Below are 17567 nucleotides of genomic sequence, written 5' to 3'. Positions count from 1 at the left end.
TTGATTTAGTCTTCCTGCATATCCAAAATATTTAATAAACATCATATCTCAGTAGAATTTATTTACTTTAATTTAATAAATTTATAATAAACATGTACTACAATATAGTAATATAATAAAAATGTTGGTAGCAGCAAACAGGGTGGGACCACATGACATCCACGCAATATGGGGCAAATACACGATCATATGATATGGATATGATATGATGTCGTGAACTATACGATTCTATCTATAATTAATATATCCTTCGTGTTTCTTTTCAGACAAAAGATCAAACAGTTAGAAGGTGACGATGGAAGGTACTATCCAATGCAACGCTAACTACGTTCCTCTCACTCCAATCAGCTTCTTGGAGCGCTCCGCCATTGTTTACAGTAACAAAGTTTCCATCATCTACAACGATGTCACCTACACATGGTCTCAGACTCATCAACGATGTATCAAACTCGCTTCTTCCATTTCTCAACTCGGTGTTTCTCCTCATGATGTGGTTTGTTCCTTTTTCAAACAAATTCAAATTCAACATAGTTTAATTCTCCTTTAAATCTATAATCTAGCGATTTTTCAATTGGATTTGATTTTTTTTTTCTGTTAATTTTGGTTTTGATCGAAGGCGTGTTCAGTATCCGACATGTGTCTGTCTGGCCTAGACACATGTGAATATGTGATGTATCACACTAAATTATGTCATTTTTTAAAATAATTATTGATGTGTCCGAGTCTGTGCTTTATAATATCAATCAAACTACTTAGAATTTTGCATGGAACATGTAAATATGATTATAATTTTTGATTTTAGAAGAAATATGATTACAAGTTGGTTTGAAATTTCTTGTTGATGATTTGTGCTTGTTGTGAATTTGCACTTATTTGTGTAGGTTGCTGTGTTGGCTCCTAATATTCCAGCAATGTATGAGCTGCATTTTGGTGTTCCAATGTCAGGGGCTGTTCTATGTACCTTGAATACTCGTCATGATTCGTTGATGGTTTCGTTGTTGTTAAAGCATTCCGACGCGAAAATCCTTTTTGTAGATCATGAATTACTTGATATTGCTAAGGGAGCACTTGAAATTTTGTCGAAATCAACTACCAATCTTCCACTTTTGGTCTTAATTTTGGAGGGTGATGCTCATCCATCAGTCTCTCCCGGAACATTGATCTATGAGAATCTTATATCCGAAGGGAAACTTGATTTTGAGGTGAAAAGACCAAAAGATGAATGGGATCCAATTTCTTTGAATTACACTTCAGGAACAACATCAAGTCCTAAAGGTGTAGTATATAGCCATAGAGGTGCTTATCTTAATTCTTTGGCTACAATTCTTCTCAATGAGATGAAGTCTATGCCGGTGTATTTATGGTGTGTTCCCATGTTTCATTGCAATGGATGGTGTCTCCCTTGGAGTATTGCTGCTCAAGGTGGCACAAATGTTTGCCAAAGAAATGTAACTGCTAAAGGGATATTTGACAATATTTTTAAGCACAAAGTAACACACACGGGGGGTGCACCAACAGTTCTGAACTCATTAATAAATGCACCACCTGATATCAGAAAGCCACTTCCGGGGAAGGTAGTAGTGATGACAGGCGGTGCTCCACCGCCACCGGACGTATTTTTTAGGATGGAAGAACTGGGATTTGATTTAGTTCATTCATATGGTTTGACAGAAACTTATGGTCCTGGATCAATTTGCACATGGAAACCAGAATGGAGTAGCCTGTCTCGAGAGGAGCAGGCGAAAAAGAAGTCACGTCAAGGAGTACAACATATTGGACTGGAAGGACTTGACATAAAAGATCCTGTCACAATGAAGAGTGTACCGGCTGATGCGAAAACCATGGGTGAGGTGATGTTTAGGGGAAACACTGTGATGAATGGATATCTAAAGGATTTAAAAGCAACACAAGAGTCATTTAAAGGTGGATGGTTTAGGACTGGTGACTTGGGAGTAAAGCATTCTGACGGTTACATAGAACTTAAGGATCGGTCGAAGGATATTATCATATCTGGGGGAGAAAACATTAGCACCATTGAGTTGGAAGGTGTTATTTATAGTCATCCAGCAGTTGTTGAGGCAGCTGTTGTTGGGAGACCTGATGAGTATTGGGGAGAGACACCTTGTGCGTTTGTGAAGTTGAAGGGAGGGCACAATGCTACGGAAGAAGAGATAATACAATTCTGTCAAAAGCGTTTGCCTCGTTTTATGGCTCCAAAAACTGTCGTGTTTGCTGATCTGCCAAAGACATCAACCGGCAAGACACAAAAATATGTTTTGAAGGAGAAGGCAAAGGCTATGGGAAGCTTGTCTAAGAAAAAGAATACAAGCCGACTGTAATACATTTCTAAAGAAAATAAAATTGAATGTAATAATGTTCTTCAATGTTATATTGTGATTTCAAGTTAGTACTTTTGATATGTATGTAAGATTTGTATCTTTGCTTGAAGAAAGCTTCAATTGGACTAACTTGATCTTCTTTCTTTTTTCCAATGAATTTAACGAGTAAATTTATAGACAAACTGTTATTCTGCTATAGCCCTGCTAAAAAGAAAAGGACTAGACTGCTAAATTGATCTTTCCATACATATTACCATCTCCTTAATCTTTCAATTTTTTTTCATAAACAACTATTGAGTTCATAATTTTCAATATAAAATAGCAACACCTCATCTTTTAGAAGACTTGTACTTAGATAAACAGGTTTCCATGCAAAGTAACACCTCAAAATTAATTATGCTTTTCATGCAGAAATTATTAGCATAACAGATCCAAATAAACTAAGTTGGTGAGGATACTTTTGATTGATTTATCAGAGAGCCAATTTCCTCATTAGGATGAGTTTTTTGAGTGGTCTAAAAGAGGAATGAAAATGAAAGGTACAAATTTGTCCACCAGAAGTTATTATATTTTGGCTAGGTTCTCAAGGAGTGGATCCACATGTGTAAGAGATTGTGATTACATTCAATTCAAATGCTATTATTGGTGCATATGGCTATAAGAGCATTTTGCATCTTATGTGACAATGATGAGTTAAGAATGGTAGTTTGAATGTTTTTTATTTAAAACATGAAAATGACAATGATAGGTCTCTGTAAATGGTAAATTGACATGGTACGAATGATAACTTTTATTTTGGTCCTTTTCTTTCTATATTGGAGCTTTCATGAGACAGTACGAAGTGAACTTCATTGGGATTTTTTCCCCTCTGACAATAATAACAATAGGTTTCTCTTAACTCAGAAAATTAAATGTGTACATACATTCCAATTTCAAAATATGTCAATTACATGTGTATCACGCATTCAATACAAAAGTAGTATCTAAGTGTGAAATAGTCCTTTTTTTCTTCATTTTTCTTGCTTACATTTCCACACAAAAACACTAACCACTTGTTGTAGCTTGTAAACCGCTAAAGTATACATCTAAATCTAAATATAATATACCACCACATTTTAACACAACGTAGGGTGTGTGAGCGTCGTAAATTTCGGGTTTTTGATTCGTGTTGATTAAAAAAAAATTATAGATAATCTTCAATGGAAATGTTCAAATCCTCTTGTTGTTGGCTAGAAACTTGAGTAACTCCTTGATCATCACCCAAACCTTCCCACCAAAAAACATCATCAGCAACAACATTGTCCATGTGATGATTCCTTTCTGGCAAAGTTGTTGCTTGACTTGCAATGTTTCGTGCATCAACATCCATAGCAACATCTGAAGCAACCTTTTGAACAGACCTAGGAGACATCAAATTATCTCTTTGTTGAATACAATAAGAAGACAAAATATCAGGAAAGTTGAGTTTGTCCAAAGTAGAAGGTCTCTTTAAACAATAAAAAGCTACATCGTGTGCCACTGCAGCAGCTTCTGGTGTAGCATAAGTTCCCAACCATAAACGTTCTTGAGTTCCTGGAACACGAATCTCTGATACCCATTTTCCCCACTTTCTACGCCTAACTCCCTTGAACTTCTTGTTGTTGTCATCACTTGTGCTTGTTGTTGAAGTAGACCAATTCATCTGCAATGTATAATTGTATAGAGCAAGATCAAAAACTTTATGGATATTTGATATGGTTGAACGTGGATGTAGATTGTGAGAGAAGAGGTTGAATTGGTGTGCTTTATATAGGTTGAAGATTTACATAGTCAAAGGGGTTTAGGCTAGCCAAGGTGGAGGGAGGGGTGGACCATACAAATAAAGTCAAAATTTTCAATGGTCAAAGTAATATAAATGGTTTTTTATTAAATGGAGAATAAAGGGTTTATGATTCACGAACTTGTATAAAAAATAGTCACCTCTTCATCCTCGTGTATAAGCAACAAAAAAGAACTTTACGCCCTTTCAAAAAATAATTAGTGTGTTTCCGTAAACTTAACTTAATTGGTACGAACAATAGATAATATATGCAGAGATTGTGGTTCGAACTCTAACACCCTACTTATTCACTTTTGTTTTCAATGAAGTTAAATTAGCTCACCCAAATTAGCACCGGAAAAAATCGAACATGAGACATCAAGGAGGAGCAGACTCCCAGATCCCAAGTCAATACCCTACTTATTCACTTAAAAGTAAATTTCTAGGCACGGGACTACTTAAACCCTCAAAAAAATAGTGCCGTTTAATTTTCTTAATATAATAAAAAAGATAATTATTGTTTAGATTTTTTAAATTACTCCTTGTAGAAATTTGTTTCATGAGAATAAAACTTATTAAAAAATGTCCTGTGACCTTAGTTAAGTTGGTAAGGACAATGCATAATATATGCAAGATCCGGGGTTCAAACCCCGAACACCACAAAAAAAAAACTTATTAAAAAATAAAATATAAATTAATTGAAGGGTATTCGAGGAATCATAACATTAAATTACATAAAATTAATTACCATTTGTTTATATTTAAGATTATAAATAAAATATTTATAATCTTAAATATTTTCGACGTTGTCCTTTATTATGATAAATACTTACACCATCATAAAAAAAAAAAAAATTAGTACACATACTATGAGAAATGCCAACTAGTATCTTATGGATACAAGTTCGTGAACCAAACATAAAAAATTTGTGTTGAAAATTTTATTTTCAACTTTGTTAAAGCTTAAAATTGTCAAGACCTGAATTCCATCTTTACTTTTCTTATCTTAAACCCTTAACATAAACTAGCGTGCCTGAATATACATTTCTAAAAGTATTATTATATCTTTTACTTATATATCATCGGGTCACTATTATAAGAAAAAATTAATATTTTATATTCATTTATTAAATGATATATGTTGTATATAACAAATATCATATATATTGTTAATTAAATGAATATAAAATATAAATTTTTATTTATAATAATGATCAAAATGAGCATATAATTTTTTTAAAATTTTATATGGTCAAACATATTGTTATTATGTGCTGGAAGGAATTCATAAGAAGAGTGTAGTAGTCTTGACAAAATTGTGGGTAGATGGTATTAATGAGGTCGAGTTACACATTAAATTAAATTAAATAATGTGTTACAAGTTGGAAGAGGAAATAAATGAGTAGGGACCAACTCAACTCAACCTTAAGATCAAGTGATTACCAATTCGCAATTCCATGTCAGCCTGTCAAGTCCATGATCCATCCCAACTTGATTGAAAATTGGGGGTAAAGATCCTCTCCATTTGCAATATGTTCCATTTCTTACAATTTAGAGAGAGATAGACACAAAAAGATTAATGATGGTGGGATCCACTTAATGATAGAACTCATCACTTATTTTTTTTTGTCTATTTATATTCAAATTGCAACAAATGGAATAAATTACAAATGGAGATGATCTTAACCCGAAAATTGGTAACCATAAGAAGAAAGAAGTAATGACTAAAGACTTTGTTTCTTTTTAAAACGTGGCTAAGAAAGAACTCTTTCCATTTCGGTGCTTATTAGGTTTGTAAGAACCACGCGCAATCCTGGAGCGTGAAGGTTACACCCGTTATTTAAAATGAAGTCGTGGATAATTAATACGACGGATCTCAACCACAAGTAGCAGATGTTGTGGTTTAAATGTGTCGGTGTAATAGTATCGCGCGTGGGTACGCATATATTGTAATATGTCACGAGTGACGCAATAAACTCAAGTTACTTCGTTTAGATTTTTTTTATGTGAATGCAATGCAACCACAAAGACAAACCTATAAACACTTTAAAAAAAAAAAAAAAACTCATTTATTATTATTCGAAACTTATACGCTTCATTCGTAAATTGAGGTGTATTTATATTTTTACTTTCTAAATCTATAAACTAACAATCTTTTATATGAAATATAGAATTATTTGTTGGTATTTATATTTTAGAAAATATCATTTCATAACAAAAAAATATCATTTTATTGTTTATAAGAATCATAGTATTTTTCTTTTTTTACATATTATCGTAAAAAATAATCGATGTTCTCTATTATAAGTAACAAAAGTAAAAATAATTAATTTTATTTCGTTGACGCTATTGGTAAATAAGATTGTTGGAACAAAATGTGTTTGACAATGAACCTTAAAGAGTTTTGATGATAACAAGGTATTAAAAATTGTAAATTGGACTAGCTAATTTTTGTTCAAGTGTACAGGACCAAAGTTAAAAATTTACATCATATAAAGGTTCTAAAGAACAAAAAGAGAGCTAAGGAATCAAGAAAAGGAAGCTTGAAAGCATCTGAAGAAAAGTGCATCTGAAGACAAAAGTGCTCCTGAAGAATGATGACGTCATCAGAAGCGGATAGTCATCAGAAGCGGATAGTTCAGAAGCGACTTCATCAAAAGCTGAAGCTCATCAGAAGCTGATTATCACCACAAGCTAAAGATTCAAGGATCAACACTTCAAAAGCTGTCTATTGAATTCGAAAACACTGCAGAAGACTAGTGGAAATTTGCAACGATCATTTTGGTGAAGATTTGAAGGATTTGGAAGCTTATCTTCAAAAAGCGTTGACATTGTACTTTGTACGAACTGTACAACCACCTTCTCCACTACTCTGTTTTGTGTCCACACTGCAAGACAAGAAAACAGCTCCAGAATAACAGCTATGCCTGCAAAGATGTTCCTTCACAATGGGAATGGATTTCAAATTGGTTCTTCATAGGACAACAACCAAATCAGGCAAAAGATTATTGGTGAAAGATCAAGCTTCAACAATGACTCTTTGATGTGCTGGCAATTTCACAACGTCTCTTTCACACCTCTATATAAAGGAGTGAAGACTTAGAGATTTGGCAATGCTGAACGAAAGACTCTCAACATTTTTACAAGTGCCAAACCTCTGCTGAAATTGTTCTGCATTCACTTAGAATTTCTGTGTCTCAAAGTCATATCTTAGAAATTCTTAAGTCTTAGAGTCTGTATCTGATTTGTATTGTGAGCACCTCTGATTGTATATCAAGTGTTCAACCTTAAACAATTTTCTGTGTAATTTTGTTTAGCTAGAAGTCTCTTGCAGTTGTGCTTGAGCAAAGGAAGTCTCTAGATTGTGTTCTTGAGCATAGGAAGACTCTTGCAAAGTGTGCTTGAGCAAAGGAAGTCTCTTGTTGTGTGCTTGAGCAATTGTAATCAGATATTACATTCTAGTGAAATCTCTTTGGAAGTGCAAAGGGGACTGGACTACTTCCGGTTGTGGAAGGAACCAATATAATTGCTTTGTGTCTTTCTTCTTCTTCTTCTCTCTCTCTCTCTCTCTCTCTCTCTCTCTGTTTTATTCCGCTGCGTTCAGATTCTGATTATCACTTCAGAAGCTGTTTCACTTAGCTTCTGATCAGTGTGTTCAGTTTTTTGGAGAAACGAAGAATTTTCCAAAATACAATTCAACCCCCCTTCTTGTGTTTTTCTCACCTTCAATTGGTATCTAGAGCCTTGGTTCTGTTGATAACACCTAACAGTGTAACAGTCCAAGATCTGAGAAAAACATTTCTAGTGGACCATCTGGCTTTGGATCTGGGCCTGACCATACTACTGTTGCACATGATTATGACAACAACAAGAAATCCAGTGCTGGAAAGATTTCAAAGTTCAACGGAGATCCTGAAGAATTCTCTTGGTGGAAAACCAACTTTTATAGCTATGTCATGAGTTTAGACGAAGAACTCTGGGACATACTAGAAGAAGGTGTTGGTAATGACTTGGTTCTTGATGAAGAAGGAGCTGATGTTGATAGAAAGAAACATACTCCTGCTCAGAAGAAGATCTACAAGAAGCATCATATCATCAGAGGAGCACTTGTCACTGTCATTCCTAAAGCAGAGTACATGAAGATGAGTGACAAGTCAACTGCTAAAGCAATGTTTGCTTCTCTTTGTGCTAACTATGAAGGCAGCAAGAAGGTCAGAGAAGCAAAGGCTCTTATGCTTGTTCATCAGTATGAGTTGATCAAGATGAAGGATAATGAAACTATTGAGGAGATGTACTCAAGGTTTCAAACCTTAGTCTCTGGACTACAAATCCTGAAGAAGAGTTATGTTGCTTCTGATCATGTGAGCAAGATACTCAGAAGCTTGCCTGCTAGATGGAGACCAAAGGTGACTGCCATTGAGGAAGCTAAAGATTTAAACACTTTAAGTGTCGAAGATCTTGTTAGTTCTCTCAAAGTTCATGAGTTAAGTCTTAATGAACATGAGTCTACTAAGAAGAGTAAATTAATAGCTCTTCCATCCAAAGGCAAGTCATCAAAAGCTCTCAAAGTGGTTGAATCTGAAGAAGAAGAAGAACCATCGTGTTCAGATTCTGAACCAGATGCTGCTGAGATGGCTATGCTCTCCAACAAACTTCAGTATCTGGCTAAGAAGAATAGGAAGTTTTTGGCCAAAAGGAGTAACTCTAGAAGCTCAAGGAAAGAAGATCAGAATGGATGCTTCAACTGTAAGAAGTCTGGACACTTCATTGCTGAATGTCCTGATCTTCAGAAGGAGAAGTCAAAGGACAAGTCAAAGAAATCAACTTTTAAACCAAGCAAATTCAAGAAGCTGATTAAGCAGAGTTTAATTGCAACCTGAGATGATTTGGGAAGTGAATCTGGATCTGATAAAGAAGAAGCTGATGAAGACGCAAAGGTAGTTGTTGGATTAGTAGCTACAGCAACTTCAGAAGCAGGATCAGATTCAGACTCAAGATGAAAACGAGGTATATTCTAAGATTCCCAAAAATGAACTTGTTGAGTCTCTTAAAGAACTTCTTACACATTTTGAAGTAAGAACCAATGAGTTGAAGGATTTAAAAGAAAAATATGCTGAGTTGGTAAAACAGCAAAAATCAACTCTATTGGATCTGAAAGCTTCTGAACAAGGACTTAGGGGCTTTGACTTCATGTGTAAAACTTATGAAGATCAGCTCAGGTTCTTATGTCAGAAGCTACAAGAAAAGTGTAATGAAAAACCTTTAAGCAACCATGAAATTGCTCTTGAAGATTTTATCATATCTGGCATTGACAGAAGCAGAGTGGCTTCTATGATTTATAGCATTTACAGAAACAATGGAAAAGGGATTGGTTTTTCAGGAGGGAAGCCTAATGAAATTAGTCTCAAAGCATGTTGTGAATCCATCAAGGAAGGATTGAAAACCTTCTTTGTACCTGAAGGTGCTGAGTTAGAAACTGTTGTTCAATCAGAACCTAAAGCTTCTAGCTCTAAGGCTAAGATCACCTCAAAGCCAAATAACTCTACGCCAAAGGCTATGATCAAATCTGATTCCAAGACTTCAAAAATCAGGATCCTAAAGAGATCAGAACCTGTTCCTCAGAGTCTGGTGAAACCAAAATCTGAGGTTCTGAAGTCTAAGTTTCAGAAGAAAACAATTACTGCTTCTGAAGTACCAAAACCTAAGGTGATGGTTAATCAAAAGCAATCCAACTCACAACACAAGGTACATGAAGTGAAGAGTAAAGCCTCAAGTACTAACCTTCCAGGACCCATAGGACAATGGGTACCTAAATCTGAAAATATCAATGATGCAGATATGTCTAAGAGCAGCGCCAAAGCAAAGATCATGGTACCTAGACAGCGGTTGCTCAAGACACATGACAGGAGAGAAGTCCATGTTCCTCAGCGTAACAATGAAAGAGGGAGGAAATGTGAAATTTGGAGGCAACCAGTCTGGCAAGATCATAGGTACAGGAACTATTGGTAATTCCTCTACCTCAATTAATAATGTATGGTTGGTAGATGATCTTGAACATAACCTTTTGAGCATTAGTCAATTTTGTGATAATGGTTATGATGTGCTTTTTAAGAAAACCAACTGTACTGTAATCAACAAGGAAGACAAATCCATTGTGTTCAAGGGAAAGAGAGTTGATAATGTCTACAAAATCAATTTTTCTTAACTGGCTGATCATAAGGTGATTTGCCTTCTATCAGTGAATGATAAGAAATGGATGTGGCACAGAAGGTTGGGACATGCTAACTGGAGATTAATCTCTAAGCTTAGTAAGTTACAACTTGTCAGAGGGCTACCAGACATTGACTATCATTCAGATGCACTTTGTGGTGCATGTCAGAGAGGGAAAATTGTGAAATCATCTTTTAAAACCAAATACATTGTTTCAACCTCCAGACCCTTAGAACTACTCCATATTGATTTATTTGGACCAGTCAGTACTGCATCCTTATATGGTAGCAAATATGGATTAGTCATTGTTGATGATTACAGCAGATGGACTTGGGTAAAATTCCTAAAGAGTAAAGATGTTGCTTGTGATGTATTCAGTAGTTTCTGCACTCAAATTCAATCTGAAAAAGAATCAAAGATTTTGAAAGTCAGAAATGATCATGGTGGAGAATTTGAAAATGAGTCATTTGAAGCTTTTTGTGAAAAACATGGAATTGTCCATGAATTCTCTTCTCCTAGAACTCCACAACAAAATGGGGTTGTAGAGAGAAAGAATAGAACTTTACAAGAAATGGCCAGAACCATGATCCATGAAAACAATTTACCAAAACATTTTTGGGCAGAAGCAGTGAATACAACATGTTATGTTCAAAACAGGATCTATATCAGACCTATTTTGGAGAAAACAGCATATGAACTCTTTAAAGGAAGGAAACTCAATATCTCTTACTTTCATCAATTTGGATGTACATGTTACATTCTGAATAACAAGCTCTACCTAAAGAAATTTGATGCCAAGGCCCAAAGAGGAATCTTTTTAGGTTACTCTAAAAAGGTCAAAGGCATACAGAGTGTATAATTCAGAAACACTGTGTGTTGAAGAATCTATGCATGTCAGATTTGATAACAAAGAGCTTGAAGATAAAACTTCAAAGCAAGGTGAAAGTTTTGCAGAGATACAAGTTCCTGAAGCTACTCCAGAACCTGATCAGATAGCTGAATCTAAAGAAAGTCCAGAAGCTGAACCCACATCAGAAGCGCAAGCTGAAATTGCTTCTGATGAAACACAAGATGACTCACATCAAGCAGATCCTCCCATAAACACTTTCAAGCACAAGTCTTCACATCCAGAAGAGTTAATCATTGGAAACAAAGATAGTCCAAGAAGAACAAGATCATACTTCAGACAAGAAGGTTCAATGATTGGACTGATCTCAATGATTGAACCTACAACAGTTGATGAAGCACTTTCAGATGATGGATGGATCTTAGCCATGCAAGAAGAGTTGAATCAATTTCAAAGAAATGATGGATGGGTCTTAGCATTTCTTTGAAACGCTCCCACGCCTCATAGAGAGATTCCACATCTTTTTGATTGAACCGTGTAATTTGGTCCCTAAGTTTAGCAGTTTTGGATGGGGGGAAAACCGGGCAAGGAATGCTTGCCTTATCTGATCCCATGAAGTAATGGAACCGACGTCGAGGGAATGGAACCAAGTGCTAGCTCTATCCCTTAAGGAAAAGGGAAAGAGATGAAGTCTTACGGCCTCTTGGTTCTCCTTCATGGTTCCACAAATTCGTAGAAAAACAGATATGTGAAGATTGGGATCCTCGGTGGGGGATCCCGAAACTTGGTTTTGCTGCACCAAGTTAAGTAGGGAAGGCTTTATTTCAAAGTTATCATCCTCAACCGTTGGGTACACAATAACAGCTTGTGGCTCAGCCGTAGATGGCGTTGCATACTCTTTGAGAGTGCGATTAGCCATGGCGGTGTTATTTCGTGCGTCTCTCTTTCGTTTATGCAAATACCTTTCGATCTCGGGGATTATTACCACTCGATTTCTGGTTTTTCGCATAAAAAATTGAGAACCCAAGAAGTTAACGATAACAGAAAAATAAAAAGTTAAAAATAAAAATAAAAAGAAAGGAAAAAGAATAAGAGAGAAATCTAATCACTAAAGAAAAGTTAATTAAATTAGTTAACTCCCCGGCAACGGCGCCAAAAACTTGATAGAACCAAACCGCAAGTGCACGGTCTATCGAAGTAATAGTAGTAAGAAGAGTATCGTTCCTCTAGGGAGTTGTTCAACTTAATTAACTTAAAAAGAATGATTAGAGGAGAAGAAAGTTTGTAAAAAGGAGGTTTGATTGCTGAAAGTAATTAACAATAATATAAAAAAGCCTTGGGATTATTGGTTTGTCATAATAACAAATCTTTCACTAGACAAGACTTTAACTTCTAAGTCTATGGTTTACACCGTAATTTCTTAAGACCGGTTTCCCTTTAGCCCCTCACCTTTCCGATGAAAGTCCGGTGAGAGTTTACTTCTAGTAACCAAGCCTATTTCGCTGACTTGATTACTAGAGGATGCTTATAAGGATTGAAACTACTTGTGTCTCAATAATTGCAAAGACTATTTCGCTGCCTTTGCAATTATTGTCTAGATTCACTTGTTCCAACATCAAAGTTCCGCTCTCGCTTTATGAATTGATGTTTGGGATGATGGATTAACAATTATCAAACCCTCCACTTTCGCTTCTACAGTTTGATAATGGTTAATCCACGTTAAAACGGTGAATCTAAATTAGAAATTACGGTTACATAGAATTAGGGTTAAAGCTTGGTTCGTTAGGATTATATCATTAGACTTTCCCAACAATCCCAAGACAAAGAAGTCTACTCACTCATGTTCATCGTAGACATGGGGGAAGAAGAGAGAAAACAATAAATTGCGAGAAAGAAATAAAAGAAAGGAACTTTATTGAAATAATAATACTGAAATATTCTAAGCAAAGGTGAATGTTTATGGTGGAGAGCTACTCTATTTATAGCTTTACAATTGACTTAAAAACTAAGCAACTAAAAGGGTAAATCAGTAAAGCTGCAACAGGGTAACTTGGGCTTGAAGAAAAGCAGCAAAAGTAGCTCTGGAGGGTGGCACGGCCTTGCCACATGTTGGCACTGGCCGTGCCAAGCTTCTGACTTGGTAGAGACATATTTTTGTCTCGTATCTTCGTATTTTTGTACTGTATTTGCTCTAGTCCTCTTTCTTTTGCTCCAAGACACCTTCCACCATATATTCATTCCTAAAATAAAATAAAAAGCAATTTAAAGTAAAATATTCAAAAAGGAAATAAATATGCAATAAAATAAAATCAAATCTTTATAAAACTAAACTAAATAAAGCATTAAAATAGACTAATTAATGACTCATCATTGTGCAGATATATGTTGATGATATAATATTTGGTTCTACTAATGCATCTCTTTGCAAGGAATTCTCTAAGTTAATGCAGGATGAATTTGAAATGAGCATGATGGGAGAGCTGAAGTTCTTCCTTGGCATTCAAATCAATCAATGCAAAGATGGAGTTTATATTCATCAATCAAAGTATACAAAGGAGCTTTTGAAGAAGTTCAAGCTTGAAGATTGTAAAGTGATGAACACTCCAATGCATACTACGCGCACCTTGAGCAAAAAAGATGAAGGAGCTAAAGTAGATCAGAAGCTGTACAGAGGTATGATTGGTTCTTTGTTATATCTCACTGCATCTAGGCCAGATATTTTATTCAGTGTATGCTTGTGTGCAAGATTCCAATCAGATCCTAGAGAATCTCATATGACTGCTGTCAAGAGAATCTTCAGGTATTTGAAAGGAACAACTAATCTTGGACTCCTTTATAGGAAATCCTTATATTATAAGCTAATTGGATTCTGTGATGCTGATTATGCTGGTGATAGGATTGAAAGAAAGTCAACCAGTGGCAATTGTCAATTTCTGGGTGATAATCTTATATCCTGGGCTAGCAAAAGACAAACAACTATTGCTATGTCTACAGCAGAAGCAGAATACATTTCAGCTACAAGTTGTTGTACACAACTACTTTGGATGAAACATCAGTTGGAAGATTATCAGATAATTGCTAACAGTATTCCCATTTATTGTGATAATACTGCTGCTATTTGTTCGTTTAAAAATCCAATTTTGCATTCAAGAGCTAAGCATATTGAAATCAAACACCATTTTATCAGAGATTATGTTCAAAAAGGAATTTTAGATATACAATTCATTGATACTGAGAATCAATGGGCTGATATATTTACTAAGCCTTTAACTGTTGAAAGGTTTGATTTTATAAAGAAAAATTTGAACATGCACTACGTGTCTGATTAAAGCTTGCTTGCTCCTGAATAGGATTTTAGATTCTGAAGTCAGTTCAGAAGTTGTGGTCCATCAGAAGCTCTTTATTGAGGTTCTGAAGAAAATGCGCTTCTGATGATGACGTCAGCATCTGAAGTCCAGAAGCTGGATTTTATGCTTCTGAATAATTGAGTTAGTGGAAACGTTGGGAGTTACTTTATTTGGTTACTCCTGACCCACTAACTTGGTAGTTCTCTGAGAACTTCTGACGTGGCTTATCTGTATTGGTTTATAACTTAAAAGGGCAATGATGATTTAAAAGCTTTGAAAGTACTTTCACGCGCCCCCAATGTCATTAATGTTATGTTTGTTTGTCTCTTTTGAATTGCAATCGTTTTTAGTCTTAACACATTGTCAATTCACACACTACTCACTTCACAACAAACACATTTGCTTTCAAACCTGTACTTGCGAAGTAAGCGCAATTCTCTCAACCCTAGAAACCCAAAATCATCATCTTCATCATCAATCAAATGGCATCATCAAGCTCGCAACGAGAAGCTCCAGAATCTACTTCAAACATGCAACCTCAAGGTGTTCCAGAATCAGGGTTGGTCATCAAACCTAAAACCATGTCTATTCCTGAAGAAAAACTGATTGTTCAAAAGGAAACACCTTTTGACTTCACTTCTCTGAAGAAATACGATGTGGACATGGAAGCTTACATCAAACCACAAAAGCTACATGGTTATTTTCGTATGTTGAATGGACCAACATATGAGAATCTGGTAAAGGACTTTTGGTTAAAGGCTGAAGTCTACGACAAGGAAGCGGCAAAACCTGAAGAGAAAAGGGCTGCAGAGAAAGATTCAAGTTTAAAAGGAAAGACTAGAGAAGAAATGGGTCTGAAACCTTTTGAAGGAATGGAGATCAGATCTGCAGTGATGGGAATTCCAGTAACCATCACTGAAAGAGTCATTTCAAAAGCCTGCAGGGTATCTTCAAAAGGATATTTTAAGTGGGAAGTCAAGGATGATATTCTATTATAAAGCTATGTGAATCTGTTCTGCAAAGGAAATCCTAAAACTAAGACTGCATAAATGGATGTGTGTCACAGATTGTTGTTTAAGTTCAGTGCACATTGCTTCTTTCAAAGAGGAGGTGGAACTGATCAACCAAATAAGGATCATCAACTAGCATTGTACTCAATAGCTACGTTTAAAAGGATTGATCTTCCAAAATACCTGTTGCACCAGCTGTGCTGGGCCATTAAAGAAGGTATCAGCCAGAAAAGAAGAGGAAAAGGAGAGCTTGTTATCACCAAAGAACAATTGGATGAAGCTCTTGAAGCTATAGAAAAGGAAGAGCCTAAGAAGAAGAAGAAGAAGAAGAAGGCTGTTGCACCTATTTTCACTCCTATGGTTGAAGTGACTACTGATATGGAGAAAATGGCATCTGATGAAAGTAACAAGATGTTAGCAGAACAGAAAGGGAAGCAAGCCAAATTCATTCAGGAGAGGGATGCAAAGCTCAAGGAAGCTGGACTGGATAAGGATGAAGATTTCTTTATGGAGAAGATGGCAGAGGTGAAAGGCATTGCTGATAAAACTGCAGAGATTGCCAAGAAGAAAGTTACTGCTTCAGAATCTACTGCTCCAGATGTTGAGCTCACTTCAGAAGCTGGCACTGCAGTTCATGTACTTCAGATTCCAAATCCCTCTAACCCTATCTCACCCTCTTCATCACAACCACCAGCACCTGAACAAACAGAAGATAATTTTGTCTTAGACAATCTGATTAGTCACTACTCAGGTGAACTATCAGAATCAAACCTTAACTCTGAGAAAGCCTCTGAAACAACTTCAGAAGCAGTTGCTTCTGAGAAGATTGTTTCAGAAAACCCCCAATAACAAACACCAGAACCACAAATGCCCTCATCACCCCAACAACAACAATCACCCAAAGCTGTTAGTGACCCACAACCCAACATTCAAACAGAGCAAACATCACCCCAACAACCACCAACCAACACAGAAGCTGAACCCCAACCAAATCCACAACCAGAGCAAGCTTTACCCCAACCTACTCCAATGGATATTGACAATCATCAAGTCAATTTCCTAGCCTCAACTTCATCTGTACACATTGCTTCTGACCAACCATCTTCCTCAACCCAATCTGAACAACTCACCTTTCCATAGTCTAACTTTGATCAAAACCTATCCCTTAGTGCTTCTGACTAATCCTCTGATCTAGAAATCCTTGAACAACTACCCCTAGACATCCTGGAATCTGAGTACATTGTAACTGAGCTACTCAAGATCAGTTCAGAAATGGAAGATCTGATTCAGCTCAGAAGACTGCTTGATTTGCCAATTGGGTATGAAGAGCAATGGTCATCCTTGAAGAAGAAAGCTTCTGACTTGTTAGATGCAGTGAGCAACAAGTGTATAAGGACCAAAGCTGCTATTGTCAGGAGATTCTTTAAGAACTCTCAATCAACTAAAAGAGCTAGAGGTCCCAAGCTGCTTCTGGCTAATGAGCTTTTCTACTCAGAAGCAGATTATATGACAAGGGGAGCAAGGATGTTCAAGGTGCTAAAGCAGAATCTAGCAAGGCAACAGGAGGAATATAAGGCAAGGGAAGATGCTCTTATTCAGAGGCAACGAGCACTTGAAGAGACAGAGAAGAAGCAAGCAGAACAAATGGAGAAGATGATGAACATGATGCAACAACAACAACAAACCAAACCTTAGTTGCACACCCTAGTTTATTTTTTGTTGTTTGTTCTAGTTGTTTCAGTTCTAGCTTCTGAACATATCATGTTTTAAATTTCTTACTGCTTCTGAATGATATTGACTACCTAGTTGGTTCTGATTCATAATGTCTTGATATTTTGTTCATATACATATACATTGCTCTGAATCATTCTTTATTTATGCTATGATTATATTTTGATAAGATTATAGGTTCTGATTATACTCTCTTCATGTTTGAGTTTTTTCTCAAATCTTTTTGTCTTTTATATTTGCTTTTTGCTAATGACAAAGGGGGGAGTATATGTGATAGTATTTAAA

At 36.0% G+C, this 17567-nt stretch overlaps 3 protein-coding genes and 1 non-coding gene across 4 annotated transcripts; 3 read left to right on the top strand and 1 right to left on the bottom strand.

The window, feature by feature from the left end:
* Nucleotides 1-266: 266 nt before the first annotated feature.
* On the top strand, nt 267-2468 carry LOC146919123 (butanoate--CoA ligase AAE1-like). The gene is made up of 2 exons (XM_085712376.1): nt 267-493; nt 882-2468. Exons 1-2 carry the CDS (start codon nt 296-298, stop codon nt 2337-2339), a joined length of 1656 nt encoding a protein of 551 aa, XP_085568502.1. The 5' UTR covers nt 267-295; the 3' UTR covers nt 2340-2468.
* A 740-nt stretch (nt 2469-3208) lies between these two features.
* Nucleotides 3209-4370, bottom strand: LOC146919122 (ethylene-responsive transcription factor ERF019-like). Its single transcript, XM_085712369.1, has one exon. The coding sequence runs from the start codon at nt 4018-4020 to the stop codon at nt 3523-3525; it is 498 nt and encodes a 165-aa protein (XP_085568495.1). The 5' UTR covers nt 4021-4370; the 3' UTR covers nt 3209-3522.
* Nucleotides 4371-11647: 7277 nt separating this feature from the next.
* LOC146919121 (small nucleolar RNA R71) lies at nt 11648-11751 on the top strand. The gene has a single exon (XR_015013013.1). It is a non-coding gene; the product is annotated as a small nucleolar RNA R71 (small nucleolar RNA).
* A 3320-nt stretch (nt 11752-15071) lies between these two features.
* Nucleotides 15072-15539, top strand: LOC146919120 (uncharacterized). The gene has a single exon (XM_085710604.1). It carries the CDS (start codon nt 15072-15074, stop codon nt 15537-15539), a length of 468 nt encoding a protein of 155 aa, XP_085566730.1.
* Nucleotides 15540-17567: the final 2028 nt, after the last annotated feature.

Source organism: Medicago sativa, chromosome 5 (genome assembly GCF_051527215.1).
Source record: "Medicago sativa cultivar Bolivia chromosome 5, Bolivia_mono, whole genome shotgun sequence".
Taxonomy (NCBI): domain Eukaryota; kingdom Viridiplantae; phylum Streptophyta; class Magnoliopsida; order Fabales; family Fabaceae; genus Medicago; species Medicago sativa.
The sequence above is the reverse complement of the archived record's forward strand: the minus strand, read 5'-3'. Positions and strand labels throughout refer to the sequence as shown.

What these genes read in the sequence shown, in the direction of transcription:
- LOC146919123 (XM_085712376.1), top strand. Translation starts at nt 296, where the DNA reads ATGGAAGGTACTATCCAATGCAACGCTAACTACGTTCCTCTCACTCCA. An exon ending in GTGTTTCTCCTCATGATGTG is followed by an intron (nt 494 to 881) that starts GTTTGTTCCTTT and finishes TTATTTGTGTAG; the next exon opens with GTTGCTGTGTTGGCTCCTAA.
- LOC146919122 (XM_085712369.1), bottom strand. Translation starts at nt 4,020, where the DNA reads ATGAATTGGTCTACTTCAACAACAAGCACAAGTGATGACAACAACAAG.
- LOC146919120 (XM_085710604.1), top strand. Translation starts at nt 15,072, where the DNA reads ATGCAACCTCAAGGTGTTCCAGAATCAGGGTTGGTCATCAAACCTAAA.